Source organism: Mustela nivalis, assembly GCF_964662115.1.
Source record: "Mustela nivalis genome assembly, chromosome: 18".
Taxonomy (NCBI): domain Eukaryota; kingdom Metazoa; phylum Chordata; class Mammalia; order Carnivora; family Mustelidae; genus Mustela; species Mustela nivalis.
Genome location: NC_139037.1, coordinates 27,124,818 through 27,140,140, shown reverse-complemented (window position 1 = coordinate 27,140,140; position 15,323 = coordinate 27,124,818). Strand labels below are relative to the sequence as shown.

At 55.1% G+C, this 15,323-nt stretch overlaps 2 protein-coding genes across 2 annotated transcripts in view; one reads left to right on the top strand and one right to left on the bottom strand.

Annotated features, from left to right (window-relative positions):
- Window positions 1-7,925, top strand: part of GNAO1 (G protein subunit alpha o1) — a 166,323-nt gene extending 158,398 nt beyond the window's left edge. Inside the window, exons 7-9 of the mRNA XM_082712514.1 lie at window positions 2,029-2,182; window positions 5,314-5,529; window positions 6,603-7,925. Of these exons, the coding sequence (XP_082568640.1) occupies window positions 2,029-2,182; window positions 5,314-5,501 (342 nt within the window). The 3' untranslated portion in view covers window positions 5,502-5,529; window positions 6,603-7,925. The remainder of the gene's footprint in view (window positions 1-2,028; window positions 2,183-5,313; window positions 5,530-6,602) is intronic.
- Window positions 7,926-10,271: 2,346 nt separating this feature from the next.
- AMFR (autocrine motility factor receptor) overlaps window positions 10,272-15,323 on the bottom strand; it is a 40,797-nt gene continuing 35,745 nt past the window's right edge. The window contains exons 13-14 of the mRNA XM_082712510.1: window positions 12,503-12,687; window positions 10,272-11,857 (exon numbers count right to left, since the gene is read on the bottom strand). Coding sequence (XP_082568636.1) covers window positions 11,710-11,857; window positions 12,503-12,687 — 333 coding nt within the window. The 3' untranslated portion in view covers window positions 10,272-11,709. The remainder of the gene's footprint in view (window positions 11,858-12,502; window positions 12,688-15,323) is intronic.

The window sequence follows — 15,323 nt, the reverse complement described above, 5'->3', positions numbered from 1 at the left end:
CGTATCCCGTGGTGTCCAAAGACCAAAATGATATTTGGGACAGTTGTGGAGAGGGCTTGGGCCTCTGGCTGTGGGCTTCCGCTCCTGGTGACCAGCTGCAGGACCAGGCGGCTCTGTGCGGTGGGAGGTTCTTTCCTAGTGGGTCATTGGGTGCCCGAGCATCCGTCCTCCGCCCTCAGAGGTGGCGCCATGAGCCTGAGTGTTCCCAGCCCCTGGCCTCGGGCTTCCGTTCACTTGGCCTCTGCCCGTCATCTGAACAGGCCCTGGGAGCCAGCTGGGGCCTGGCTGTGGCCCAGGAGCCACCCCCGCCCCCCAATGCAACTGTGCAGACGGTGAGCCGATGCTGGGGGCCTGAGAACAGAATGTGCTGGTTGAGGCGGGCAGGGTAACAAGATCATAGGTGTTTACTAAACTGGTTTACTGAGCAGGAGGACAAGGCTGCATCCCACAGCTCGCAGAGGGGCTAAGAACACCAGTTGTGTGAAGGCCCCCAAGGGGCAGGTGAGCCCTTGTCCCGGCAACTTGCCGGAGCCGTAAGAACAGGGTTTGGGGCTGGGAGACCCTTCCAGGTCATTGGGATACTCATGCAGTCACGGGAGAGGAGCTGAAGATGCGCAGACCTGGTCGTGACCCTCTTCTGACTTATTCCTCTAAAGGCTGCAGACGGCTCATCTTGGTGGGACACACCCGTTTGGGGTCATAAGCTCTGGCTCCAGAGCTGGGGCCACATCTCTGCTCTCCTGGGTCTCGGCTCTGCCAGCTCTCCCTCTTCCCTAAGGGTAGTGAGGCAGGGGAAGTGCTGAGCTGGGTGCTTGGCAGAGCGGGGCCTGGTGACTGGTGCCCGGTGACCGGTGGTGGCCGCCCGCCCTCCACTCAGCTAGAGGAAGGTGGCCACAGCGACTCCCCCAGCAATGCACTCAGCTCCCACTGCCTGCTGGGCCCCGGGGAATGAGCTGATCCCCACAGAATAATGCCCCGTGGTGCCCACGCCAGCTCTCTGCGATGATTTGTCTCAGCCTTCTTACTAAAAAGGGACAGCGTGGCCTGGAGTTAACCACGGAGCTGGATTTGGAAAGGATAAGTTCCCCAGGCAAGGACAGGTCCTTGGGGGAAAGTGAGTGGCTGTCCCTTCCCCCAGGAAGGCACATTTCGTGGAAGAACTACCTTCCCAGCAGAAATGGCTTCACTCATGGAGAGATGTGCTCCCCTGCATTGCCAAGAGATACTACCCAAGTTGATAAGCTTGGCACCCTACCATAGAATGAGCCGGTCCTTGCCCAGGCCAAGGGCTACCTCCCAGGATCTGCTCCATTGGGAGCGCCTACCACAGTCACTCCTTTGCTAGCCGTTGGCGTGCGAGACAGTACTTTATGTCTGCATTGCTTCAGACTCTTTGCAGCATTCAACATAGCTGAGTTGGACCCAGCCAGAGGAAGTCTGGCCAGCCCCCCAGAGCCCTTCCCTGGAGGCAGCCTGGGCAGGACCATTTCTCCACAGTGGTGGCCCCCAAGGATGCTGGCAGGAGCCTGGCCTGACTTCCCTCCATCCTTCACCACTCCCAGAGGACATCACCAGCAGACTGGGCCCCAGAGGAAAGACCTGGGCTGGAACTGCCACAGCCCAGCTCTTGGGTTCCATCCAGCACAGCCTCCCCCACCCCCCCCCACACCTGCCCATGCAGGGAGCCCCTCCCGTGGCTGGGGACTCTGTCCCAAGGAGGGCCCGCATTGCCCTGGTTCCAGCCTCACCCAGGGAGCCATAACCACGACCCAGTCCAGTCTCTGCCATTAGTCCTGGGACAACAGTATAGACGGCCCCGAACGGTGGACTGAGTGGCCCTGTGCTGTGACAGGTCGCAGCTCTACTGTCGTCTTTGGAGGGGCCCCGGGGGCCCAGGAGCCCCTGCGTGAGTTGCTAAGCAGCCCCATCCCTCCCTCTCAAACCTAATTCTCCTCTTCTCTTTCCCTGTTTCCGTGTCTGTCCGTCCCGCTGTCTGTCTGGCTGTCCTTCCCCAACCTGGGGCTGCAGAACCGCATGCACGAGTCTCTCATGCTCTTCGACTCCATCTGTAACAACAAGTTCTTCATCGATACCTCCATCATTCTCTTCCTCAACAAGAAAGATCTCTTTGGTGAGAAGATCAAGAAGTCACCTTTGACCATCTGCTTTCCTGAATACACAGGTGGGTGTCGGGGAGGCCCGGCTTCTGCCTGGGACCTGGTCTCTTCCAGAGCCTCAAACCAGAGCCCTGGCTGCCCGTGGGTTCAGGGCAGGGCTGCCTGGCCTCTGCCCCAGGACGGCAGGGATGCAGAGACGCACAGTCGGGTGTGACCCGGTTTGGGTCTTCCCAGGACACAGCCCTGGGTGGGGTGGGAAGTGGACCCTCCCGATCCATTGGATTTGCCATGCCGTAACTTGAGAGCACCTTGGCAGGACTCAGGAGGCAGGACAGGACCACAGGCTTCCCCTTTCATCTTGCTCACCCTCTAGAAAAACTCTCCTGCCTCCCCCAGGCTTGCCCGCCAGTGGCGTCCCCTGACCCCTGCGCCAGCAGGCTGCCAGGCCACACAGCACCTTGGCATGAATTCGCAAGCATGGACACATGGCCTGCAAGGCAATCTTGGCTGCTTTTCAGCCCCTACCTGCTTGGGTGCATGGTGTGCAGCACGCCTGCCTATGCCGGGCCAGGGCCTTCTACCCCTCCCTCACCACCTCTGCCCCCTGCCCCCACATCCCTGCTGTCCTCTGCCTGTGAAGGCCTTTTCCTCAAGTCAAACCACTCCAGCTCTCTGCACACCTCCTCTCTCCCTGCCTGCCTCTCTCCCATCTTCTCAGGGTGGGGGTGGGGCACCTTCTCTGTCATCAGGCTCCAGGAGGACGCATCACAGACCCCTCCATCACCCCCATGAAGAAGCTCTTTCTGAGGGGGCGGGTGAGGGGTCAGGTCTCCTCCTTCAGTGGGCAGAGGGCAGCTGCTGTAGGATGTCCCCGCTCTGGGCTGCTGCTAAAGGCTGAAACAGCGCTGATGGGAGGCCAGAGCCCGGCCTTCATTTTTCTGGGGACTGAAAAGCTTCTAGTGGCCCTTAGGGCAGTGGTAGAAGAGGACGTGTCACAAGCTGGCTCCGCCAGGAACCCACACACTGACAACCCCAGAGAGGGAGAAAGGCCTGGACTCGGCTCCCAGGGCTACACAGGTCCCTGAACCCCACCAGATTCCAGAAGAAATAGGGGCTGCCCCCTCTACCCCCTCTACTATGAGGAAGAGAGTCAGCCCTCTCATCGCTGGCGGGGAGGAGGACCCATCGGCCTGTCCCCTCATCAAGGCACCACACTGCTTGCGGATCCGCAGGGCGCCCCCCCCATCCCGGGCACAGGCTCCTGGAGCCAGGCAGCTTGCCACTGTGGGCAAACCTGTCACCTGTGCCTCGCCTTCCATCCGGGCACCGTGATACCTAACAATAATGCCCACTGCTCGGGGTGGCCGTCTGGGTCAATGGAAGGAACAGAGCCAGGCGCCAAGCCTACTTCCTAATGTTACTCAGAGGATGAAAACCAAGAAAGGGGAACTGGCCTTGGAGCTAGAGAGAGTCCGGGAGGGCATGGGGGCGAGCCGGAAAGGCCTGGCCCCAAGCTGCCCCTGGGCCGAGGGAGGATCTGCCTGTGAGCAGCCTGGCTGCAGCCTGCTCTCACGGGCACTCCTGCCCTCCCGCAGCCTCAGCTCAGGCCCTTTAGGACCAGTTCAGGTCCTTAGAAAGTGGTGGTGACCAGAGAGGGACTTGGAAGCCACTGGCCCCAGCAGGCCTCCTGAGGCCAGTGCTACCCTGACAGGGCAGGCTTGACCCTAAGCTCTTCCTTGTCCCCAGAGTCTTTTTCCCTGGGAGCCCAGTTTGGGACCTGGTCCGAGCACTGGTCTGTCTTGGTGCTGGGGGGTGTAGGGCTCTGGACACCCCCAGAGAAAGTTAGCCTGAATGTGGGAAAACATGGGGAGTTTTCCAGGGCCTCCAGAGGAATCAAGCTTGAGTTCTAACAGTCTCGCTGGGTAACAAACAGCCCCTGACACGGTGGCGCATGGGCGCCACGGCCCGTGGGACACAAAACAGGCCACAGGGCAAGGGGCAGGGGCGGCTGGGGGTGCGAGGTGAGCTCGAAGGGATGCACGGACCCCGCAGATGCTGAGAAGTCACAGCTGGGCACCCTGCCACCTGGTTGGGGCGCCCCATCGGGCTTCTCCCCTCCTTCAGCGCCTCGTCTTGGTGCTCTCTGGGCAGGAAGCTCCTTGACGGGGTCCACCGGGGGCCGAGTCTAATCTTTGAGCTGCCGCTGACTTGATATCTTCGCCACGTTTGCCACTCCAGGCACTTCTGTTTTTGGTCCCAGCTGAGAGTGGGGTTGAGGCCTCTGCCCTGCCCCCCACCTCAGAGACCTCCCTACCCCCTTAATTTTGACGTCTCCTCTTCGAGACTCTGGCCACAGACGCCCGAGCCCCAGTCCGCCCCCACATGGCTCACACCTTACCACTGGAGAGTGGGCCAGGGCAGGCTAGGGCAGGGGGAGAAAGATCCGATCGTTTTCATGCTGGCCAGATCCCAGCTGCGCTAGTGAAAACGGGGCATCTTCCTTCCACGGGACTTTCAGCCAGTTCTCTGCTGGTCCACCTTCCATGGTCACTGAAAGCGGTCTGCAGGGCAGAACTGCAAAGGTTTGGGTTGTAGCTGGCTGGAAAACTGTCCTTACCAGGCCCTGGCCAGGATCCTAGGGGACAGCCAAGGGCTTGTGGAGGGCAGCCAGGCCAGTTAACACACGGCAAGCCCCTCGAACTTCCCACTCAGGGAGACCACTGCTCCCAGACCCCAGCCTTGCCGAAGGGCTTCTCGGGAGAGGAAGCCTTAGAGAAAGGAGCGCAGCCACAGCTCGTCACCCTCCACAGCCTGGAACGCCACGAGTTCTGGGGCAGCCCCTTCCCAGGAGCTCTTCTACCAGAATCCCTGTCCTGGTTTAGATCATGGGTGAGTGTGGGGACACGCAGCCTGGGCCCCAGCCTCGGTGTGCTCCCCTAGAAAGCAAAAGGGGTGACTATGGCCCTAGCCCTCCCAGGGCTCCTGGGCGGATCCAGTGTGGAAACAGAGTCAAAGGCCTTACAAAGGCCAGAACTGGACGAATGCTAAGCTGATGGGGTCTTTCCTGAAAGATGCGACCATGCCCGGAACCGCACAGCCCGCGCCTCTGCCGGGAGGGGGTTCCCAGCCTTTCTCCCAGCCCCCCTGCCACTACGGCTCTCACCAGGGGCCTCCCCCCTATTCTGTCTTGTTGCAGGCCCCAATACGTACGAGGACGCGGCCGCCTACATCCAAGCACAATTTGAAAGCAAAAACCGCTCACCCAACAAAGAAATTTACTGTCACATGACTTGTGCCACAGACACGAATAATATCCAGGTGGTATTCGACGCCGTCACCGACATAATCATTGCCAACAACCTGCGGGGCTGCGGCTTGTACTGACCTCTTGTCCTGTATAGCACCCTATTTGGTAATGACTCCAGCACTCACAGAAAAGCTTGCGCGTGCACACACACACACACACACACACCACTGACAAATGCAAGTTGGTAAATAAACTTTAAAAAGGTATAACAAGACCTTATATATATACAAATATATATTAAAAAAATTCTTTTTAGTTTGTATTAGAAAGAGCTTCGGACAGAACTGACCACCATCCCATAGATCATCAGAGTTTTCCCAGGACAGCAATTGAGCGTGCGTTTGTACGCGTGCACACACGCTCTCACTCTCTCTCACGCACACACACACACACACACACACGTCGTGGTGGGGGTCCTGGTTTGGGAGTCCATCCTTTTAAGAACAGCCACGTGATTCTACCCTTAGACCCGATATCTGTGAGCAGAGGGAGGGCAAAGAGAGGCCTGGCGGGGGTCCAGCCTCTCTGCTGCCGCTCCCCCCGAGGCTGTGCGGTCTCAGTTCTGTCCTGCTCTTGTGCAAATTCCAAAGCCCTTCAAAAACTGGCCAACACCCTAAACCCCTCCCTGCCCTCTACTCCCAACAACAGGAAAACCAAGGATGCTTCTCTCTTGGGTGGCGGTGGTTGTTAATTTCAAGGATTTAGAAGAATCATTGCTCCGACCAATCCACTGTCTCTTGAGTTTTCTTTATTCAAAGGCGAGAGTTGGAGGAACTGGAGACTTGGCCTGCTTTCTAGAAGCAGCGGAGGGGAGGGGACATTGAAACAATGGCTGCAATTCACCTGCAGAGTTGAAGCCAGCCCCCTGGAGAAGAGAAGGGCCCAGAGGGAGCAGGGGGGAGGTGAGGACAGCAGAGGCCTGGGGAGGGCCGGATACTTGTAGGCCTGACCATAATCAGGGTCCCGTGGGGTGAGGCCTCCCAGGGGGCCTGGGCTGGGCTTTTCTGGAGTTCTTGATCCCTCCTGTGACGCTGCCCCATCTTGTCCTACCCCCCACATTATTAAAAACTTTCTAGGGTTTTGTGTTTTTTGGTTTGTTTTTTATTTTTGGTTGGTTGGTTGGTTTTTAAAATCAAAGAAAATGGTCAGACCGGACCCCCTTATCTCTCTCTCTACAGACTGCTTCACGGACTCTTTGCTGTTGACGTTGATCTCCTGGTAGCATGACCTTTTGGCCTTTGTAAGACACACAGCCTTTCTGTATCAAGCCCCTGTCCAACCTACGACCCCAGAGTGACTGACGGCTGTGTATTTCTGTAGAATGCTGTAGAATCTGGTTTTAGTTGAGTCTTTACATTTAGAATTTGAAAGGAAAAAAAAAAAAAAGAACATTTCTCATGTGCTTTGTAGCTTAAAAAAAAAAGAGGAAAAAGAAAAATCATTTCATCCATTTTTTTTTTTTTCTTTTTTTGGAAATAAAGCAGCATACACATCTGCACCTGTACCCCCATCCATCCCCAGTGTAGAGCCGCCCCCGCCCCAGCCACCCTCCCACACCTGCAGAAGTGCCACCTATCTGCCCGCCCCTCCTGGGGACGTGGGTCCTGGGGAGCATGGTCAGGCTGAGCTTCCCAGAGCGCCCCACCTGCCATGTGCCAGCCTGCCCCAGGCTCACTCCAGGTTCACCTAGAAAAGCACAGCTCTCACTGGCCAGTAGCTGCCTAAAAGAATACCGATGGAACATGTAGATAGAGCCCTACAGCAAACCATTTTCCCACCAACCTCCTTTCTACAGATTCCCTCTGTGATTTGTTTTTGTTTTTGTTTTCGTTTTTGCTTTTGTTTTTGTCCCAGTGAGCACTCCTATCACACACCGGATCAGCTTTCATAGTCTTTGGGAACCGGGGTTGTGGATTTTTTTTCCTTTAACATTTTTGCTTCTCAGTCTCTCCGATGGATGCTTCCTTTGTGTGTGTGCCCCTCCCCCTCCTCTGTTTCAGTGACCTGTGTTCGCTCCTTCTCATGTGGGGATGTTTGTGCTGCAGATTAAAAAACAAACAAAAAAAAAAGTTTTTAAATACCACACGATGGAAAAAAAGCAAAAAAAAAAAAATTTTAAAAACAGATGGAATGTAGTGTTTACACGAAAGCCAGTTTCCATGATCAGTCCTATGTCATTTCTACTTTGACTAGTATCCAAACCCCCAACCTCTTCACAGTGTCACTTTTAAGACTTACTATTGGCTGAAGAAGACCAGTCACGGCCATTTCAGATAAAGAGGAGGCAAAAAGACAAAACACACAAAAAAATTAAAAATACAGAAAAAAAAAAAACTTGAAAAAAAGGAAAAAAGAAAAAAAAAAAAAACAGCCCACGGGTCTTTCTAAGCCTTTCTATTCCCAATCGGTGAGGTTTCTGTGATATCTTACACACTGCCAGTCTACTTCTCTGACTAATGGAAAATTCATGTGTAGCTCAATAAAGAGAATGTTTGTCTGTATTCCTGAGTCTCTCACCCTCGGGCTTCGTTCGGACAGGAGGGAAGGAGGGATTTGACTGGGCCAGACACCGGGAGGCTCTCCCCACCCCCCAACCACATGCCTGACCTTCTCCACATCCCCCTTCCCCCCCCACCAGTGCTGCCACCAAGGGGAAACCACTGAGCTCAGCCACCTAGGAACAAGGAGGGCCTAGGAATGGGCTGGCCATTCCCCCACCTGTGGATGCCCTCTTCCTCCCGGTCCCCCGCCCCGCCTCCCCTCACTCAGCTGGTTTGAGGGGAGGGTAGCATTGAGGACTGGAATGGGGGGGAAATAGGGGGTGGGATGGGCAAAGCAGGTAATTCCGAACTTTCTGTTAAGATACCGTCCTGTTTCTTCCCACTGAAGTGAGAAGGTGGGTGGTCAGTCCTAACAAGGCCAAGTTGCCTGGGCCTCCTGCACCGACAGGGGTCACATCCATCCACCTGGACACCTTTAAAAGCCTCCCCTACTGCACCTGGCTGCTAGGAAGCCCACCGCAGGCGGAACACACAGGATAACAGATCAGCTCAGCCTGGCACAGGAAATCAAGACTCTCCGCTCCTCCAGGCTGCAGGCCTTACCCTCTTCCCCTAGCTCGCTGGGTTTTGCTAGAATGACCAGCAAACCACTTGAGACTGGGACCTGGAGGGAACCCAGCGCAGCCAAGTCCTTGTATCATGTCCATGGGTCACTTCTTAGCCACGCAGTCAGTGCAACAGCCATCTAGGGGGACAGGAGGGCCACAGACAGGTCCTTTGGCTGGATTCCCTCCCCACACGAACAGATGTAACCCCCAGGGTCTTTTGAGTTTTGGGGGGGGTGCGGTAGAGGTCGGTCTATACTGTGGCACAGAGCTAGGAGTAACCAGAGGCCTCCCTGTTTGAAAGAGCCGATCCGACACCCTTGGCCTTCCTCCCCTTCCTGTGCTTTTCCCACCAGCAGCCCCTGACCAGCCTGCACAGAGGCTCCCTACCATCTCTGGTGACAGCAAGGTCGCCCGCATGGCCTGCAACTGGACAACATGACACCGCTCTGGGGGCACACCAGCATGAAGACAGAAGGTTGAAGGTGCCGTGACTTTGTCTACCTGAAGTTCCCTAAAAATGAGCCATATTCCAACAGGGTTCTTTCCTACCTTTCAGATGAGTTTTGTAGGTAAAAACAAACAGGACTCTGCCCTATCCTCTTTACAAAGTCAGGAAGTATTTTGAGGGAAAGACGAGTCAATTAGGACAAGGAGCTAGGGGGCGGCAACCTCTGCCTCACGATTTCTAGAAGCGCCACGAGTGACTCCAGTGCACAGTTAGGTTGGAACCACTTCTTACCTACGAGTAGGGGCGATGAGATGAGACACGGAGGCTTCCAGACGAGGAAGGGCGGCAGGGCAGGCGGGCAGAGGTCACCGCTCGATGGCACCACTGGTCACAAGGCCGTGGCTCCCTGCATGTGCTATGCCCCGCTTGGCAGAGCCCTCGGCCTGCCTTCCACTCCCGAGAGGACGGCGTCCGCTGGCTGAGGATGACGGCACATGGTCTACACAGCTCTGGTAAGAAATCAGGTCCGTGTGGCCACCTGGACACCTAGGATCTCTATCAGCACAAGAAAGACATCCACGAGGACCACTGTTCTGGGGTTCATAAAAGCCTCAAAATTTGGGGTAGGGGGCGGGGGCTGAGGGTGAGGGACTTTGGAGAACCTAAGATGTCAACAAAACAGGGCCCATAAGAAAATGGAGCGGTAACAGGGACCACTTCCAAAAAAGCGTGAAGAGGGCAAAGGCAAGTCCACCGTCACTCCCCACAACACCTGTTCGCAGCTGACAAATCGGAGCTGGAGCCCCGGAGACCGCCAGTGCACAGGAGACAGCACAGGATGAGCGCCCCCCCACCCCGCCCCAGTGTGGCCAGACCCTGGCCTGGCCTCCAACCACCGCCCTGCCCTGAGCCTCTGTCCCAGATGCCCCCAAGAAGTGACAAAAGCCAAGCGACTATACAGTGCTCAGGATTCTTTCCTGTCCAGGTACAAAATCTAAGGGCGCGTTTAGGGCTTCTCTTCCTGGGTCACTTTAAGCTACAGAAGGCAGGTTTCCGCTTTGATCACGGGCAGACAGCTTTATTCCAATGTCTCAAGACCCTCTAACAGTCTCCAAGCCATTCCCTCTTTTCACACATTTGAAACCTAAGAACACACAGAATGAGGGTCATCTTTAATGTGTGCAACACCTAGGATGTCAGGATGGGGAAACACCCTCCATCAAAGTGGGGTTCAACTCTGGCCCCTCGAAAAGAAACTGCCTTAGCTTCCAGCCACACACAACACACTAGAAGAGTTTGCATTTTATTATTATTATTGTTTTACAATAAAAACAAATAGCTATGCTCTCAGCAAAACAAAACCAATTTTTTAAAAAAATCACAGAAATCTACTAACAGCATTTCAAGGTAAGGCTTTTGAAAGATTTCTTCAAATAAATTATCCTGGCCTAAACATTTACTCATCACTCTTTTCAATTACTTGTCAACATTCCAAAAACTTTCAGTTATGTAAAATACATTTAACTTTGCCAATAATTTTAGATAATACTGGATTCTTCCCCAAAAGACTATCATAAAACTATGCTTTAAAACATTAAAAAAAAAAAAAAAACAACTTAATCCAAGAGGACATAAAACTGAACTATGTAGCCTGTGATTGCGTGTTTCAAATCCTGGAAGTTAAACGTGTGAAGAATTTGAAGACCAGGTTCAGGACCCAGGTCTACTCCGAGGCAGGTGGCTTCAACGTCCTACCTATGTTTAATGAAACCACCAGGAGCAAAGTGACAAACAGGAAGAGCTCCGGGAGAGACACAAGAGAGATCTCTCTTTTTCCGAGGAAGCCCTCTAACGGTGACTGGCCAGTGCGTAAGGTCCTCCTCTTCTCTAAGGACCAAATCCACAGGCTTTGGCATCGCCTCATTCACTTGCCCAAGGAATTCAAATCCTAATCAAAGCCTGCTGCTCAGCCCCCGTGTCTGGGGTGGGGGGCCGTGAACTCCAGAGCCGGGGACAGACACACAGCAGTGCTCATGAGCTGCTGGAGCCCCAGCGTTACCGGTAAGAAAGCCAGCTTTGGGTCAGGGCTCAGCAGGCTATCCCAGATGGACTGGGATACGGCAGGCCGCCACCTCCCACTCTAGTGCCCTGGCCTTTCCCCTCCTCCGCTCCACCCAGCAAACCAAGAGTCACTTCAAGATGCCCTGCCGCCCTGGGGCTCCGGGAGCCTGGGGCTGTGGCCTTAGGGTGCCTCCCCACAGAGAGCAGTGGTCTGACCATCGAAAGTACCCAGCGGTGAAGTTGGGTACTTCCGTGGGCCGCCCACTGCCCACGGCTCTTCGGGAGCCCAGCCCCCGCCCTGCCTGCCAGAGTTGGAGCTCAGGACACCAGCGGGCACGATCCAGGAATCGGAGCTGCTGGCTGCGGGGTGCCTGGCCGCCCTCTTCCTCTCGGTCAGCCCACCCACCCCCCTCAGAAGCCCAGTCAACGCCAGAAGAGATCAAGCCTCGAATTAAAATGCGCAGTGTTTCTAAAGGGAAGAGAAATGTCACATAGAAAGTATTACAAAAAAGGATTAAGTTTGTCAGCTGTCCAAACACTATTAAGACCACATGCTTTATACAGCGGCAGCGGGGCCGAGCCCCTCCTCGGACAGCGGGCAGAACCGGGGCCAGGCCCGGGCGGCGGCGCTGCTGGAGGCGACGGGGGTGGGGGTGGCAGCCAAGTGCTAGGAGATCTGCTGCTTCTGGAGCCTCCGTTCGGCGGCCGCAGCCAGCATCCTCCGACGCAGGGTCACAGGGTCGGAGGTCGTGCCTTCTGACGACAGGCAGCTCTCGGAGGCTGAGTCGACTTCAGAACTTCTGTTCAGGAAACGCCTACAAAAGCCAAAGGACTTGCATGAGATGGGATGGAAGCTCTGGAACATGGACTTGTGAAACGCACAGGCCGTGTCTTTGTCTGTACTTCCCCCATTTCCCAGACAGTGCCGTGAGGCAGTCACTCGGCAGCAGCCCGTGAAGAAGACACCTGTCCCCAGATGGGAGAAGCTCTGTGCCGAGGCCTGCTGAGGGCTCTTCAGCCCCTCCTGCTGCACAGGCCACTCGTAGGGCCACCCGAGCGGCCAGGAGGGCGGGCCTGGGAGTGGACACCAGCCCGGGGGGAGCCTCTCTGGGCCTGTTTTTTCAGCTCTACTTCTAGCCCGTAAGTGCAATGACAGTGCTCCCTCCGAGAGGGCAGTGAATCTGATTCATCAGCACAAAGGGCTTAGGTCACACTAGCACACAGGTGCTCCAAAAAAGAGTGACCGAAGCCGTCCACGGGAGACGACCAGCTGCTGGAGGTTACCAGTTAGGCCCAGACCCTTCAGTTTTCCAAGATGTTTGGAATCAGAATGTTTCTAATGGTTTTTCAATGTTGGCCCTCTGTTTAAAAAAGGCACAGTGTGGGCCTGATACAAGGGCCTTTGGGCCACCAGGTTGTGACCGGAGATTTAGATGAGCGACAGCCAGAGATCAACTCACTTGCGAGCCTGCTGCAGGAGGTCATCCTTCCGCTGGACCAGCATGCGCTGCCTCTCGTCCGCAGACTTGGAGAAGCGGCTCCCCCGGGCCTCAAAGTCTTCCCCCTCACTGGGCTCCACCTCCACCTCGCTGAAATCCAAGGCCTCCTCCAGCCGAGGACCGAGGTCTAGCGGCACACGCTCAGTCTGGGCACAGAGGAAGCGAGGGACCACTGTGACCCCAGGCCACCCTCCTAAGAGCAGATTCCCCACCTAACCCAAGTGCCCCAGTGTTCTTCTGGACCCAGGGGGAGGCGCGCTGCCAGCTGGGGAACCAGCAGCATATGCAGAATGGCCGATGGGGGCTTCTGAAGGACCAGCTGCTGTATAGGCTTGGGCCCCACTAGGAACAGCACCTGACTAAATGTTCGGTATTAGTGAAATTGTTGTACAGGATTATCAATATGGAACAACAGAGGCACCTCGAAATTGTACTGTCAGAAAGTAATAAAGTTAACTCTCAGTCTGCATTCTGGGAAGGTTCTGTTCAGCTCTACAAGTCACTCTCACACTTACACAAGTATTATTGCAGTTACTGCACAAATTTTATACCTTCACTGGACTCTGAAAACAGAGGCAGGCAGATTAAAAGGGATAAATTCTAAGGATCTTTTTTTAAACAGCTATAAGTCACACGATTCCTTGTGTAACAGGATATTAAAATGGGACTCTGTCAGTTTGGGCTCAAGTTCTGAACACGAAGACAATGCCCAGGCTCCCCCACAACACTTGGGCTGTGCTCCTGCCATTGGTCCGACCCAAGCAGCCCAGGGTCAGCCCAGCACCCAGCTCTAGGCGACAAGAGTTGAGGTGAAAGAGGCTGAGAGACTGGCCTATTTGTAAGCCTTCCTCTGTGTGGCACTCATCTGTCATGCACGGCCACCCGTCCCTGCTTTCAGCCTAGTAAGTGAGGGGACTTTAAGAAAGCCGTATGTCCAGACCAACACTCCCTACAGTTTGGGGCCCTGGGAACTGGTGGTGACTAACACCCCTGAGGAATCTCGAGACCAAGAAACTTGCTCGTGGCAGATAAAAATAGTCTCTGAGGGGAGCAAGTTCAACTTGCATTGACCCTAAGGCCCTGTTGTGTGTCCTGGGAGATGGCTGTGGGTCCTGCAGGAGGGGACCAGCCTGAGGTTGTTGAAACAGACTTTGCCCACAGGACCACGCAGAGGGTGGTACAGGCTCCACAGAGGTCAGGGCGCGATCACAGAGAGCCGGCCCGGGCTGGGGTTTCCGGTGCTAGATGGGGCAGGGGGTCTGTAAGGTAACAACTGTGGAAGATACATAGACAAAGACACACACACACACACACACTGGGGTCATGTGGCCAGACCCAACCTGCCCTTCTATACACACATACACACACACATAGACACAGACACACACACACCACACACAAACACTGGGGTCATGTGGCCAGACCCAACCCGCCTTCCTCCTGAGCCTGACTCCGGAGGAGCTAGAAAGAGCAGCTGGTGAGTGGAGGAGGAGATGAAGGAAGGAAACAGACGCCCATCCCCAGCCCTGCGGGCTTCTGAGCCAGCCTGAGCTCAGGCAGGAGAGAGCCTCTGCATTCAGTAGCGGCACAGTTCATGCCGCGCCTGGGCTACGTCGAGATCTTTGCTAAGAGACCGTTATCCGAGGACTTCTTACTTCTTGAGAAAGACTGAAACCACTACATACCATGTTCCTTGTGAAATAAGTCATTTTCCTTCACTGCGCAAGAAAAAATTCAGACACTTTCATGTTAACTGTAAAAACAGAGGTGGGGAACTGGGACAGAAAATGAAAGTTCTCTTCTCCCAAGGGGCCTCCAGCCCAGCCAGCCCAGCACTCAGATCTAGGCTAGACCAGCTGCCTAAAAACCTACAAATGCAAACCTGAATCCCTTCTTCAAAAGCCAAGCGCCATTTTACAAATGCTGCCCAATCCAAACATGGATTTGTGTTAGAAAAATTTAACTCAGCAATGGATTCTGAAAAAGTCTTAGTCTTACGGTTTCCAATTTGCAGGGAAAAGCATGCAAAGTAAAAACAGCTTCCAAGTCAGATATTAGAACAGCTGCTTCAAGAAGCACCCCAAGAGACACTGGAGGATGAGGCGACACCAGGGTCAGACCCGAGCCGCGTGAGTGGGAAGCCTCACATCACAGACACACAATGACCGGGTGGTTTGGGAGTTTTTCCAGTCTATTAAAGTTTCGGGAAAAGTGTGGTCACTGATTAGGCAAATTGGAAGTAGAGATGAAGGGTGTAAGCCAGAGCCCAGGGGGCCGAAAGCGTGCCGAGGGGCGCGCCTCTGCCCTGGAAACCAGACAGAGGAGCTGCCTGCGGACAGGGTGGCCACCTGAGTCCCCCAAGTGCGTATCTAGGCAGAGCTAGCTCCCAGGAAAACCATGCACCTCCCACCTCCACACCACGCAGAGGGTCTTGTTTGCTTGAAGTACATGGAAGCACCTGGAAATGCTGAGTTGGGCAAGTGAGGTGTGCGGGAGAAGACCTCAACAGTCTCCATCTGGGTTCAGATGTCCAATCCTCCTATGTCCTGCCTATACCCAGCTTTCCTCTGCCCCTCCTAGTGCTCAAGCTCAAGGCGGCAGAGCTGGCCTGGGGACAGCATGACTCTGTTCTCCTCCAGGTCCTGAGGACAATGCCCAGGGAGCGGGCTGCAGGCCCCTGGATAGAAATGCAGGCCATGCTGAGGGCACCGATCGATCGGTTTGTTAACCTGAAATACTGGGACGCTGTGGCATAGGGCCTTCTCTGCCACCCCGGCCCGAG